The 14,056-nt window shown below is 38.8% G+C and overlaps 1 protein-coding gene across 1 annotated transcript in view; it reads left to right on the top strand.

Moving 5' to 3' along the window:
• Positions 1 to 7,834: 7,834 nt before the first annotated feature.
• The window catches only part of UQCC1 (ubiquinol-cytochrome c reductase complex assembly factor 1), a 117,421-nt gene continuing 111,199 nt past the window's right edge, over positions 7,835 to 14,056 (top strand). The window contains exon 1 of the mRNA XM_069077548.1: positions 7,835 to 7,988. Within this exon, the coding sequence (XP_068933649.1) occupies positions 7,965 to 7,988 (24 nt within the window). The 5' untranslated portion in view covers positions 7,835 to 7,964. The remainder of the gene's footprint in view (positions 7,989 to 14,056) is intronic.

Raw genomic sequence — 14,056 nt, 5'->3', positions numbered from 1 at the left:
TATCTTGTTGAAAGATACCATAGATAATGAAGTCATATCAATACTAATAATATATACATCAAATGGCATAGCATCTACATTTTTGAAGAAGTTGAATGAATTGCATGAGGAAATGGATAACAAAACTATAATTTTTCCCTCTTATAACTAGATAAATCTAACCAAAAAAAGAAAAAAGTTAAGGAAGTGAATAAAACTCTGGAAAAGTTAGATATGATAGCTCTCTAGAGAAAACAGAATGGGAATAGAAAGGAATATGCCTTTTTTCTCAGCAGTACATACTACCTACACAAAAACTGACCATGTATTAGGACATAAAAACCTCACAACCAAATGTAGAAAAGCAGAAATAGTAAAAACCTCCTTTTCATATCATAATGCAATAAAAATTACATTCAGTAATGGGCAATGGAAAGAGACTAAAATTAAGTGAAAATTATATAAACTTATCCTAAAAAACAAGTGTGTGAAATAACAAATCATAGAAACAATTGATAATTTCATTAGACAAATGACAACAATGAGACAGCATAACAAAATTTTTATTTTTTATTTTTTTGCTATCAGTACTAATGTAATTTATTTTAATTGGCATAAGATTTGAAAAAAATTTTTATCTCATATTTTATTTTTTTATTCAAGTTGAACTTTTTTTTAATCAAATGCTTTATTAACTTCTAGTTTACATCATTCATTTCCTCAAGATTTTGAGTTACAACTTTTCTCCCCATTTTTCCTCTACCCACCACCCCAAAATAGATCCCACTGGATATCCCCTCCTCTAATCTTGCTCTCTCCCATATCTTCTCCCATATCCCCTCCAAATTTAGAGTAGGGCACAGTGGATCTCTATGCCCCAGTGCCTGTATGTCTTATTTCCCAGTTCCATGTAAAATAATATTAATAATAACATAATTTTAAACATTTGATTTTAAAACTTTGAATTCCAGATTCATTCCCTTCCTCCCTTGTCACCTACCCTTACTGGGAAGATAAGCAATTCAGTACAGATTGTACATGTGTAGCTATGCAAAACATTTCCATAGTGGATATATTGTAAAACACTGACTATATTTCCCTCCCTCCTATCCCACTTCCCACTTGTTCTATTCTCTACTTTGATCCTGTCCCATTTCAAAAGTGGGTGCTTCCATCTTCCCTCCCCCCCCCCAGCCTGCCCTCCCTTCCATCATCCCCCCCTCTCATCCCTTTCCCACCTACTCTCCTGTACGGTGAGATACCCTACTTAGTGGGTATTTCATTCCCTCCCTAAGCCAAATTCAATGGGAACAAGGTTGACCCATTCCCTTTTGCCTCCCTGTTCTTTCCCTCCATTGTAATAGTTTTCCCTTGCCTCTTCTATATGAGAGAGTTTACCCCATTCTGTCTCTCCCCATCTCCTCTCATTATATTACTCTCTCACCTCTTAATTTCACCTTTTAAGTATCATCCCTTCCTATTCAATTGGTCCTGTGCCCTCTATCTATGTATACCTGTACACATATATACACACATTCACATATGTGTTCATACGCCCATATACCCTCCTATATAGACATATATGTGTGTGTGTATACACATACATATATACATTTCTATTCCCTTCAACTATTCTCATACTGAGAAAAGTTTCATAAGTTACAATTATCGTTTTTCCATGTAGGGATGTAAATAGTTCAACTTTGATAAGTTCCTTATGATTTCTTTTTCCTGTTTACCTTCTCATGCTTCTCTTGCCTCTTGTATCTGAATGTCAAATTTTCTATTCAACTCTGGTTTTTTCATCAAGAATGCTTGAAAGTCCTCTATTCCACTGAATGACCATATTTTCCCCTGAAACATGATACTCAGTTTTGCTGGGTAGGTTATTCTTGGTTTTAATCCCAACTCCTTTGACCTCTGGAATATCATAACCCAAGCCCTTTGATCCCTCAGTGTAGAAGCTGCCAGTTCCTGTGTTATCCTAATTGTATTTCCACAGTATTCAAATTGTTTCTTCCTGGTTGCTTGTAATATTTTCTCCTTGATCTGGGAATTCCAGAACCTGGCTATAATATTCCTAGGAGTTTTCTTTTTGGGATCTTTTTTCAGGATGTGATTGATGGATTCTTTCAACCTCTATTTTGCATCAGGGCAATTTTCCTTGAGAATTTCTTGAAGGATTATTTCTAGGTTCTTTTTTTGATCATGGCTTTCAGGAAGTCCAATGATTTTTAAATTATCTCTCCTGTATCTATTTTCCAGGTTAGTGGTTTTCCCAATGAGATATTTCACATTGCCTTCTATTTTTTCATTTGTTTGGATCTGTTTAATAATATCTTGATTTCTCATAAAGTCACTAGCTTCTATTTGCTTCAGTCTAATTCTGAAGGAATGATTCTCTTCAGTGAGCTTTTGAGATTCTTTTTCCATCTGGCAAATTTGGCTTTCTAAGGCATTCTTCTCCTCATTGCCTTTTTGAGCCTCTTTTGACATTTGAGTTAGTCTATTTTTTAAGGTGTTATTTTCTTCATCATGTTGTTGACTCTCATTTCATAATTTTCTTGCATCATTCTCATTTCTCTTCCCAATTTTTCTTCCACTTCTCTTATTTGGTTTTCAAAATCCCTTTTAAGCTCCTCTATGACCCACTCATATTTTTCTTGGAAGCTTTTGGTGCAGGAGTTCTGACTTTGCTGTCTTTCTCCTGTCCCATGCTTTGATCCTTTTTGTCCCAAAAATAGGAGTGTAAAATTGGGTTGCTCTGCTTTCTTTGCTTCCCTCATTTGCTCATGTTGCCACTCAATTACTTGATTTTTGGGCTTTTTGCCACAGTAAGACTCTGTTACCACACAGGGGAGCTTGATACCAAATTGCTGGGGTTTTCTCCACTGCTGAAGGTATTAGTTGAAGCCTCTACATGCTCTGGCAAGCTGGTTGCACACCCCAGGATCTCCACCCTAGACAGCAATCCAGATTCAAGCTGGTTAAAGCAAGAGTCATTACTCCTTGGACTTGTTGCTTGGTTCATCTACAATCTGCAGGCCAGGAGCTAAAGCTGCCACATGGTGGCAGCTGCATGGCCACTGTGCCTCAGCTGCTTCTCGCCCTGGGGGAAAGGCCAACCGCACTCACAACTACTGGATCCCAAAGTTTACACTGCACTGAGCTCTCACTTTGTCCTTGGTATCTATGTGTCGATAATTCTGAAAACCACCACAGCTGCTGGTGATCTGAAGACCCTCCAGCTGGTGGCTGGTCAGGCCCACCCTGAGGCTAAAACCTCCGGCCCGTGTAGGGCTGGGGTTGGCTCCCAGAGCACTGTGCTCGTCGCTTCCTGACGGCCTGCTGGGCTGTCCTCAGCGGGAGGTTAGCTTCTCTGTATCATTTTTTCGATTCTGTAGCTCCAAAGTTTCTTTTGAGTCACCTTTTATATGAATTGGAGTAGGTGGAAGCTGGAGCCTGGCGGAAGTCCTGTGTCAACCCCACCATCTTGACTCTGCCCCAACATATCAAATTTATGGGAAACAACCAAAACAGTATTTAGAGGAAAATTTATATCTCTAATTGTTTATATCAATAAAATAGAGAAAAAGCAGATCAATAAAATTGGCAGGCAACTAAAAAAACTAGAAAAAGAACAAATTAAAAATCCCCAACTAAATACCAAAGTGGAAATCCTGAAAATCAAAGGAGAGATTAATAAATTTCAAAGTAAGGAAACCATTGAACTAATAAATAAAATTAGAAGCTGGTTTTATGGAAAAAATACCACAATAAAATAAACCATTGATTAATTTGATTAAAAAAAGGAAAGAAGAAAACCAAATTACTCATATCAAAAATGAAACGGCTATATTCTCCTCCACTGAAGAGGAAATTAAGATAATTGTTGGAACTATTTTGCCCAACTATATGCCAATAAAATTGACGATCTAAATGAAATGAATGAATATCTACAAAAATATTTATATTTTTATTTATATATTTATATATATAAAATACCCATATTTACAGAAGAAGAACTAAAATACTTAAATTAGTGAATTTTAGAAAAAGAAATTGAAAAACCCTTCAATAAACTTCGTAAGAAAAAAATTCCCAGGACCAGATGGATTCACAAACCAATTCTACCAAACATTTAAAGGAACAAATATATCAAGGGAATTAATGGGAAAAAAAAACGTGAAAGAAGGTAGTCTATGCATACCAGATCTAAAAGTGTATTATAAAGTGGTAATTAGTGGTAAAAATAGAAATGTGGTCAGTGGAATAGATTAGGTACACAATAAATTATAGTAAATGACCATAGTAATTTAGTATATGATAAATCCCCAAAATTCCACCTTTTGGAGTAAAAACTCATTATTTGACAAAACATGCTGGAAAAACTGGTAAACAGTAGGTCAGAAACTGGGAATAGACCAATATCTCACACTATGTACCAAGATAAGGTCAAAATGGGCACATGATTTACACATATAGTGATATATATTAAGCAAATTGAGAGAGAGAACATTGAGTAGCTTATCTGTTAGATTTATGGATAAAGGAAGAACTTATGGTCAAAGAAGATATAAAGAGAATTACAAAATGTAAAATAGGTAATTTTTATTATATAAAATTAACAAGTTTTTGCACAAAAAGACCAATGCACCCTAAATTATTGGGAAAGTAGAAAATTGTGGAAAAAATTCGTGCAAGTATCTCTGATAAAGGCCTTATTTCTTATATGTACAAAGAATTGAGTCAAATTTATGAAAACATAAGTCATTCCCCAATTAATAAATGGTCAAAGGACATGAACAGGCAGTTTTCAGACAAAGAAATCAAAGGTACCTATAGTATTATGAAAAAATGCTCTAAATCACTACTAATCAGAGAAATGCAAATTAAAACAACTCCAAGGTACCACCTCATACCTGTCAAAGTAACTAAGATGACAAAAAAAGGAAAATGTTGGATGTTGGAGGGTATGTGGGAAACCTGGGACACTGATGAATCCTTTATGGAGTTGTGAACTGATCTAACCATTCTGAAGAGCAATTTGGAACTATTTCCAAAGCATTATGAAACTGCATATCCTTTGATTAAAATACCACTTTTAGGTCTATATCTCAAAGACATTCACAAAAAGAGAAAAAGACCTATTTGTGCGAAGATATTTACAGCAGTTCTTTTTGTGGTGGCTAAGAATTAGACATTGAGGGGATTCCCATCAATTGGAGAATGTATAAACAAGCTGTGGTATGTGAATGTAATGTAATATTTTTATGCTATAAGAAATGACAAGCAGGATGATTTCAGAAAAACTTGGAAAGCCTTAAATCAACTTAAATCAACCTAATGAAGTGAACAGAACCAGGAGAACATTGTATATAGTAACAGCAATATTGTTCGATTAAGAATTGTGAATGACTTAGCTACTCTCAGCAATACAATGATCCAAGACAATACCAAAGGACACATGATGAAGTATACTGACCACCTTCAGAGAAAGAACTGATATTGATTGAATAAAGACTGAAGCATGCTATTTTCACTTTCTTTCATTTTTCTTTTGAGTCTTCTTGTAAAAAATTACAAATATGGAAATGTTTTACATAATTGCATATGTATAAGCTATATCTGATTTTTTTGCCATCTCAGGGAAGGTGGAGGGCAAGGAGGGAAGAATAGAATCTGGAACTCAAAATTTTAAATAACAATGTTAAAACATTGGGGAAAGAAAGAAAAAAGGATGGGCTTTAGAAAAAAGATAATGAATTGCTTTGGAAATATTGAGTTTGAGATGCATATCGAACACAGATATAAATATCCAGCAAAAGAGACCAATAAAATGGTTGACAAATATGAATAGAACCAAAAGAGAGAAGTGTCAGATTGGTAAAAAAAAAAAAGTCAAATACTGCAGGGAGACCAAGAAGAATGAGTACTGAGGAAAGATCAACAGATTTGACAGTTAAGAGATTGGTAATTTTGGAGAGAGCAGTTTCAGTTGAATGACAATCAATGTTGGCAAGCAAAATTTGAGAAGTTACGAAATGAAATGAAGTGAAAGCAATAAGAGTAGACAGCTTTTTAAAGGTGTTTGGCTCTGACAGGAAGGAGAATTATAGGATAATAACTTGAGAAGATCGTAGGGTCAAGAAAGAATTTCTTTCCCTTCCTTCCTTCCTTCCTTCCTTCTTTCCTTCCTTCCTTCCTTCCTTCCTTCCTTTCCTTCCTTCCTTCCTTCCTTCCTCCCTTCCTTCATCCCTTCCTCCTCTCTCTCTCTTCTTAGGATAGGTAAGACATGGGCATATTTATCAGCAATAAGGTAGAAACGAGTAGAAACCTGAAAGAGAAGGAATGACTGTGGGAACAGTCTTGACAACATATTGTGAGAGCAAGATGAGGGAATGATCACTTCTAGCTGGTGTATAAGGGATTTATACAGAAAGAAGTGGTACTGGAGTATCATCTTTTAGGTACTAATGAGCTTTAGAAAGTGTAAATTTTTGCTGGGGTTGGTCAAGGATGGAGATCCTCTGGTGCTCAGTCCAGGGCAGGGATGCAGATGTATAAAGATAAGAGAGCTTTTTTTTTTTTTTTTTTAAAGCAATTGGGGTTAAGTAACTGCTCAAGGTTACACGGCCAGGTGTTTCTGTGTGGGTGCTAAGTATCTGAGCCCGGACAGGTCTCCCAACTCTGGGGCCGGTGCTCTTACTCTCTGCGCCACCTGGCCGCCCCACAAGAAAGCTTTTAAAAATGGTCAACTAGGATCTCAAAAGTCTCTTTCAGTTCTAAATCTATGATCTTATGAGTAGGTTTGGGTTAGTTCTTTAGCAGATTAGAACATGTGAAGAAAATCTTTTGAATCCTGGGATTGAATTCAACATTAAGCATCTACTCTCTGAAATCACTCCAGTATCTTTGCCAAAAAACCCCAATTGGGGTCACGACAAGTCGGCTATGACTGAAACGACTCAACAACTACTCTGCAAGTTGAGAAGCAGCATGCCACAGTGGCATGAAGCCAAGACTTGACACAAACCTACAGTGTATGACCTTGGGCAAGTCACTTAAACTCTCAATGACCTAGGTAACCCTCCAACATTATAAAATACAGAACAGTCGCTGATTTGCCTGGGTAGAGAAAGTTATCTTATTGTGAATTTCCTATACGACTGAAAGACCGGTGAGGGGAAAGGGAGGCTATGGAGAGGGTCCTCAAGGGGTGGAGGAGGTGCAGTTTATGAGGAGGGGGTGGGAAGGGCTGTGAAGGAAGAGGAAGTCTATGAGGGAAGGAGGTGGATGAGGTTATAAGAAACCTAGGAGAGAAGACGAGGCTGTGAGCGTCGGAGGGGAGGAATGGGCTATGTGGTTTGTGAGGGGAGGGGAAGTCTGAGGGAAGACCATAAGGAAGTTTGTGGGGGAGGTACGGGGGTCTGTCGGGAGAAGGTACAGGGGGTGTCTGGGGGGGGGTACAGCGGTTAGGCAAGGCTGTGAGGGGGTCTGAAGGAAAGGGCTGGATATAGGGATAAAATGGGAATATTCAATGTGTGTGCGAGAGACAGAGACAGAGAGAAGCAGGAAGGAAGGGCTGGGGAAGAGCCGGTGAAGAAAACCAGGTCTCTGTGAAGGCTGGTTGCGGGTCTCAACGCCCGGAAGGTTTGGGAAAGGTCAGGGTGAGGGGCGGTCTTTGTTGGGGGGGGTCTAAGACGGCACTTCTACGGGTATCAGGGGCTGAGGAGCAGTCCAGGAATGAAGGCTGTGGAAGCAGGGAGGCAGGACCAATCTAAGACCACTAGCTGGGTGCGCCGTTGTGACGCCAGTGCAGAGACGGGGACGGGAGTAGCGCTTTGCGGTCGCGCGCTCGCACGCGCGGCTCCTCTCGCCTCTGCGCTTGCGCCGCCGTTGCCCGTCTCCTGCCCGAGAAGTCTCCCCCAGCTGTGAGAACTCCGGAAATTCACCATTCCACCCGGAAATGTTTGTTGAGGAATATGGCGCTGTTGTGGCGAGTCCTTGTGAGTGATGGAATGACTTTCCGTTTTCCCTTGGCTGCCCCTGGGGTTAGGGGCAGGGGTGTCGTTTCAGCGGGGGCAGAGGCGGGAAGCTGTGGCCACCGGAGGGGACTCTGGGAGTGCGGGGCCGAACCAGGTGACAGGTTCTGGGTTGGGGAAACTGAGGCAGACTCTCCAGACTGCCATCCCCCGACTGACCTTTGGCCCTAGATGTGGGCTCCTCAGGAGGAGAAAGACTGGCGTCTTCTCGGAGGGACTTGGACGTCTACCCTCGTCACTAGCTGCAGCTTTGTTACCTTTGGCTGAGGTTTGGACATAAGTCATAAAACTGAGAGGGACTGTAGAAACTTATCGAGGCCCAGCTCCTCCTCTTTCTACAGAGGAGGAAACTGAGGCACAGCTCTGCTTCTTACTAACTCACTCCTTGTGTGACCTTGAAGCAAGTTGCTTCAACACTTTTGGGACTCAGTTGATTCATCTGTTGAGAAATAAAAGGGGAGATTGTATTCGATGGTCCCTCTCTAAAGTCCCTTCCAGATCTAAATCATAAATCATATAGCTAGTAAGTGGTAGAAAACCAGGCCTAGTCATTTTACCGTTCCACTGTATATCAGTGCCTATGTTTATGCAAATGCTTTTAATGATCTTAGCCAATGTGGAGTAGTGGACAGATGTCACATAAACTAGAACCCTGTGCTTTGGGAGATAGTGTGGGACAGTGGGATGTACAGTGGTTTTGGAGGCAGAGAATTTGGGTTGGAATAATGGCCATACTACTTGCTACTTGTGTGATTTTTAGTCAACCCACTCTTTTCTGGGCTTCAGTTTCCTCCCCTGTAAAATAGTGGGATTAAATTAGTACATCTCTAAGCTTCCTCCCAAGTCTAAGTATTGTTATATTGTGTTTCTGTAATATAATATTTATCTAGGAGCTTCAGAGTCTTAAAAGATTTTAAAGCCTAATAGTACAAAGTCAAAATTATGGAAAAAGAGATGGGGATGGGACCTATGATTTCATTCTACCTCTTGGAAGAGGAAACTTCCTCTACCAATGTGGGTCTGCACCTTCTCTATAATTCATAGCCTTAGAGAGTTGTCTAATAATAACGATCATAACATTATTAGCTAATATTTTTATAGCTATTTAAGGTAAACAAATAACTTTACAAATATTTCATTTCATCCTTATGACATTCCTGGGAGGTAGGTGTTATTATTATCCCCATTTTACAAAAGAATAAACTGAGGCATATCTATAAGTGACTTGTCCAGGATCACACAGCTGGCGTTTGAATCAGGATTTGAACTCCAATCTGATTCTAGTACTAGATCCCCTGTGTCACCAAGTTACAACTTGAGCTTTGAGAAGTGACTTTCTCAGGGTCACAAAGATAGTATGTGTCAAAGGCAGGCCTCAAACCCAAGTTTTCCTGGTTCTAAGACTTACTCTGGTGGATAAAAATCTATGAGGAAATTGCTTGGAAGATTAACTGATCTGACTGGATGATGCAGTGCTGCTCTCCTGAAAACTAAATAAGTGACTCAGTGCTTTTTTCATGAAAAAACTAAGGTGAGACTGCCTGGAGGCAGGAACAATATCTTACCCAAACCTTGCATTTCCCTTAGCTTTGAGTAGAGAATGCTCTCTGCACACAGCAGGCACTTAATGTCCTTTGAGGGCATAAATAAAGATTATAAAGTGACTGAGATCCAGAAAGTCTGAAGTCATAAGGTAAGGCAATGAAATCCAGTGGTCTTTCTATTACATCCTACGGTGCCTAATTTTATAAAACTTAGACCATTATATTGATGTGACAGTCATTTGTGTTCTGTGACTGCCATAGCCTCCTGATTATTCCCACTGCTGCTTCCCGACTCCGTCTTAGCCTCCAAAGGCTACCAAAGTAGTTTTTTAAAGTAGTGTTTTTGCCATGTTATTCTCTTATTCAAAACCTTCCACTTCAGCCAAACTTGTTTTCTTAATGTTTCCCAAGGATGCCTTTCCTACAATTTTGTGCCTTTGCTTATTCCTGGAATGTTCTTCCTCTCTTTTTATTCACATTGTACCTATTCTTCAAGATCCAGTTAAAGTTTTGTTTCCTTCATGAAGACTCCTATGGTTATTTCAGTTCATAGTGGTCTTTGAACTCATTGAATCATAAAATTTTAGAGCTTGAAGGGATTTTAGAAGTCATTAGACATTTAGAAATCATTTGGTCCAACCTCACATGAAAACCCTACAAAACAGACGAATAAAACTTGCTAACCTTATTATCCCTAGTTCTGTCCTCTGGGACCACATACTATCTTTTTCAACCCCTCTTCCATCCAACTATTCACATTCTTAAGCATATAAGCTATTGCATCTCTATTCCTTTGTTCCTAAAGTACCCAAAGAAAATCTTATTGATAGTAGAACATTCAAGAAGTTATAAATGTTAGTGTAACAGTGAAGTGGAATGTACCAGGTCACTGTGGTCTTTGCTCATTGTATAATGAAAGGGTCTTGCATTGGAATCTAGACCCTCTTCCTTTGCCCAGTGTATAGTGACTGCCACAAGAGTCTCACTAACTTATGTAGTGAGAGTGTTGTTTGGTAAGATTCTCAGAGATTTTCTTTTATCTGCTGGGAAAGTAAGGTTATTACTTTAAAAAAGTTTTATTGATTTCTTTTATTATAGCAACCATTTTTGTATGTTCCATTGAAATAAAATAAAAAAGTAAAACCCTTGTAGCAAATATACAGTTAAGGAAAACACATTCCCTCATGAAAAAGCATTAAATGCTATTCTAAGCACTGTAGAGGACAAGAGAGTCCTTGTCCTTAAGCAGTTTACATTCTAATAGTAAGTACTACAAATGTAGGGAGGTGGTAGCCAGGGATAAGGACTAGACTTCTGATTTCACTAGCGTTTGGAATTTCTGTCGAGAAACTTCCTCTACCAGTGTAGTAAATACACAACTTCTCTGTATTTTACAGTCTTAGAATTGCCTGGAGTACCAAGTTTTTTTCTTTTAATTTATTTTTTTCAAATGAACAAAAATATGTTTTGTTTTCTTTCTCTCCCACCTTTGTTGCCATGCCTCCTGCAAGACAAAACCATTGCAACAAATATGTATGATCAAGTAAAACAAACTCCAGCATTGGCTATATAAAAAAATACATACATATATATATATATATATATACACACACACACACACATACATACACACATATATCTGTCTACCCTCAGTTAATCACCTCTCTGTCAGGAAGTGGGTAGCATATTTCATCATGTGTTCTCTGGAATCATGGTTGGTCATTGCATTGTTTAGAATTCTTAAGTTTTTCACAGTTTGTAATATTTTTGTTGTATAAAGTTCTGCTCATTCCAGTCTGCATTAGTTTATGCAAGGCTTCCCAGTTTTCTCCAAAACTGCCTACTTCATGATTTCTTTTATCCCCAGGAGGCAATGTGGCTTACTGAATAGGCTAAGATACAACATAAGGGGGATCACTTAAAAGAAAATAAGAGGGAAAAGGATCCCCATATGAAACAAGAATAATATCAGGACTATGTTTCATAGTTTGTTGTGATGATAAAATGTTATGAAGTACATAAATGATTTATAAACTTTGAAGCATCATATAAATATCACCTGCTGTTATTGTTGTCATTTGTTGAAGAGGAGAATTAAAAGGTACCAAGGCAAGTACCAAATACCAGAGAGAGAGCTGGATTTGGAGTCAGAGGACCTGGGAGCAAATCCTGACTAGAACTTGTGTGACTTTGGGCAAATCACTTAACTTCTGGACCTCAGTTTCCTCACCTGAAAAATAAAGAATTTGGAGTAGAATGATCTCTGAGGTCCCTTCTAGCTCTATATTTAAGATCTTGTGTTAGTAGAGGGGATTCCTGATTAGAATAGAAGGTTAGTCATCAGTCACCAAGCATTTATTATACTCTTAGCTATATGTTAAGTGCTGAGGGTACAAAGACATACAAAAATATCAGAGATTTTACATTTATGATGGAGAAATCATTTTAATCACTAGGTGTATACAAAACATATAGAAAATAGATGGAAAATTATCTGAGGGGGAGAAGGCAATGGCAGCTGGGGAGATCAGGAAAGGTTTCTGTAGAAGGTGAGATCTCAGCCAGTCTTGAAGGAAACTAGGGTAACTAAGAGGACAAGGAGCGGGGGGAGAGCAGTCCAGCCATGGGAGGTCGTATAAAAGCACAAAGATGAAGCTGGAATGTTGTGTTGAAGAAATAACAGCAAGTAGGCCAGTGTAGCTGTATTCTAGTATGTGTGGAAGGGAGGAAAGTGTAAGAAGACTGAAAGGTCTTTAAATAGCCAATGTAAGAATTTATATTTTATCATGGAAATAATAGGGGGCCGCTCTAGGTCATTGAACAGAGGGGTGAAGTAGTTAGACCTATGCTTTAGAAAAACCATCTGGGTAGCTGAATAGAAGATGGATTAGAGCAGAGGGAGACTTGAGCCAGGGACACCATTTAGAAGGCTTTTGCAGTAATCTAGGTAAAAGGTGATGAAGAACCTGAACTGGGTTGTAGCTGTGTGAGTAAAGATGTCAGTGAGTCAGTCAGGAAGCATTTACTATGTGCCAGACACTATGCTAATCGCTCAGGATGCAAAGAAGGGCAAGACGGTCCCTGCCCTCCCGGAGCTCATGGTCCAACCAGGAAGACGAGCGAGCAAACACATACAAACAAATTATATGCTGGACAAAGGAAATACTTAATCTAGGGAAGGCACTAGAATTAAAATGGACCTAGGAGGGCTTCCTGTAGAAGGTAGGATTTTAGTTGGGACTTTAAGGAAGCTAGGGATATGAAGAAGTAGAGCATACCAGGTATGGAGAGTAGTCAGAGAAAATTCCTGGAGCTGTGAGATAGAAACAAGAAGACTCAGCATCAGATTGGGTGTATGGGTTTAGTGAGAGTAAGAATTAAGGAATGACACTTAAGCTTTGAATCTGGGAGGGAGGTAACACCTTCAACTAATAGGGGCAGAAGTTGATAAAAGGGGAGAGTTTGGGGATTAATCAGTTCTGTTTTGGACATGTGTTTGAGATGCCTCCTAGACACTTAGTTTAAGATGTCTAAAACACAGTGGGTTACATAGAATTATATAAGAGACCCTAGTCTCTTGAGAAATTAGGATTGTATATATCTGGGAATCATCTACATCACAATGCCAATTGAACTGATGGGAGCTGAATCAGTGAGACAAGAGAAAAGGGTCTGGGATAGTAGTGCTTTGAGGAACACTGCTAGTCAGTGAATGTGACATGGATGAAGAATCAATACAGCAAGAGAAGAAAAATGTTAAGATAGATAGGAGGAGAACCAGGAGATAATGTCAAGGAAGCCTAGAGAGGAGAGAAGAGTATTCAGCAGTGTCAGATATTGTAGAGAAGTCAGGAAGGCTGTGTGAAGATTGAGGAGAAAAAAGGCCATCATATTTGGCAATTCTAGGTGACATATAAGATGCCCTTATTGGTACATCTCTTATTCTTCTCGTTCTAATGTTGTGACTTTAGTGTATATCAGAGTATGAAATACGAAAGGAGTTCAGTGACGATTAGATGATGAAGATCAATCAGTAGAACATTAAGCACCTCAATGGATGATGATACTGCTAATACATCAAATTAATAGATATTTCCTGAACATCTGCTGGTGCTTTAGGGACTATAAAGAAGTCTAAAATTGTCCCTGCTTGATTTCTCAAAACCCAGATACTTGGCAAAAAAGTTTCATTTCCACTTTTTATTTTTTTGGAGGGGGGCAGGCAGGGCAGTTGGGATTAAATGATTTGCCCAAGGTCACATGGATAGTAAGTGTTAAGTTTCTGAGATCAGATTTGAACTCAGGACCTTCTGACTCCAGGGCTCTATTCACTGTGCTACCTAGCTGCCTCTCATTTCCACTTTTAAGTTGAATAAGTCCATTTTAATTTTCTTAAGGTAATATTTTTAGGGCTATCATGGTTAGTTAACTTCTACCTTTCCTTTTCTTATTCCTCTCCTTGGCCTCAGTTCTTGCATGTTTTTCCTT

This window comes from Petaurus breviceps, unplaced genomic scaffold (assembly GCF_028583685.1).
Source record: "Petaurus breviceps papuanus isolate PSGF00001 unplaced genomic scaffold, PetGlider_PUasm1.0 90994, whole genome shotgun sequence".
NCBI lineage: Eukaryota > Metazoa > Chordata > Mammalia > Diprotodontia > Petauridae > Petaurus > Petaurus breviceps.
This window is presented reverse-complemented; position numbering and strand designations above follow the sequence as displayed.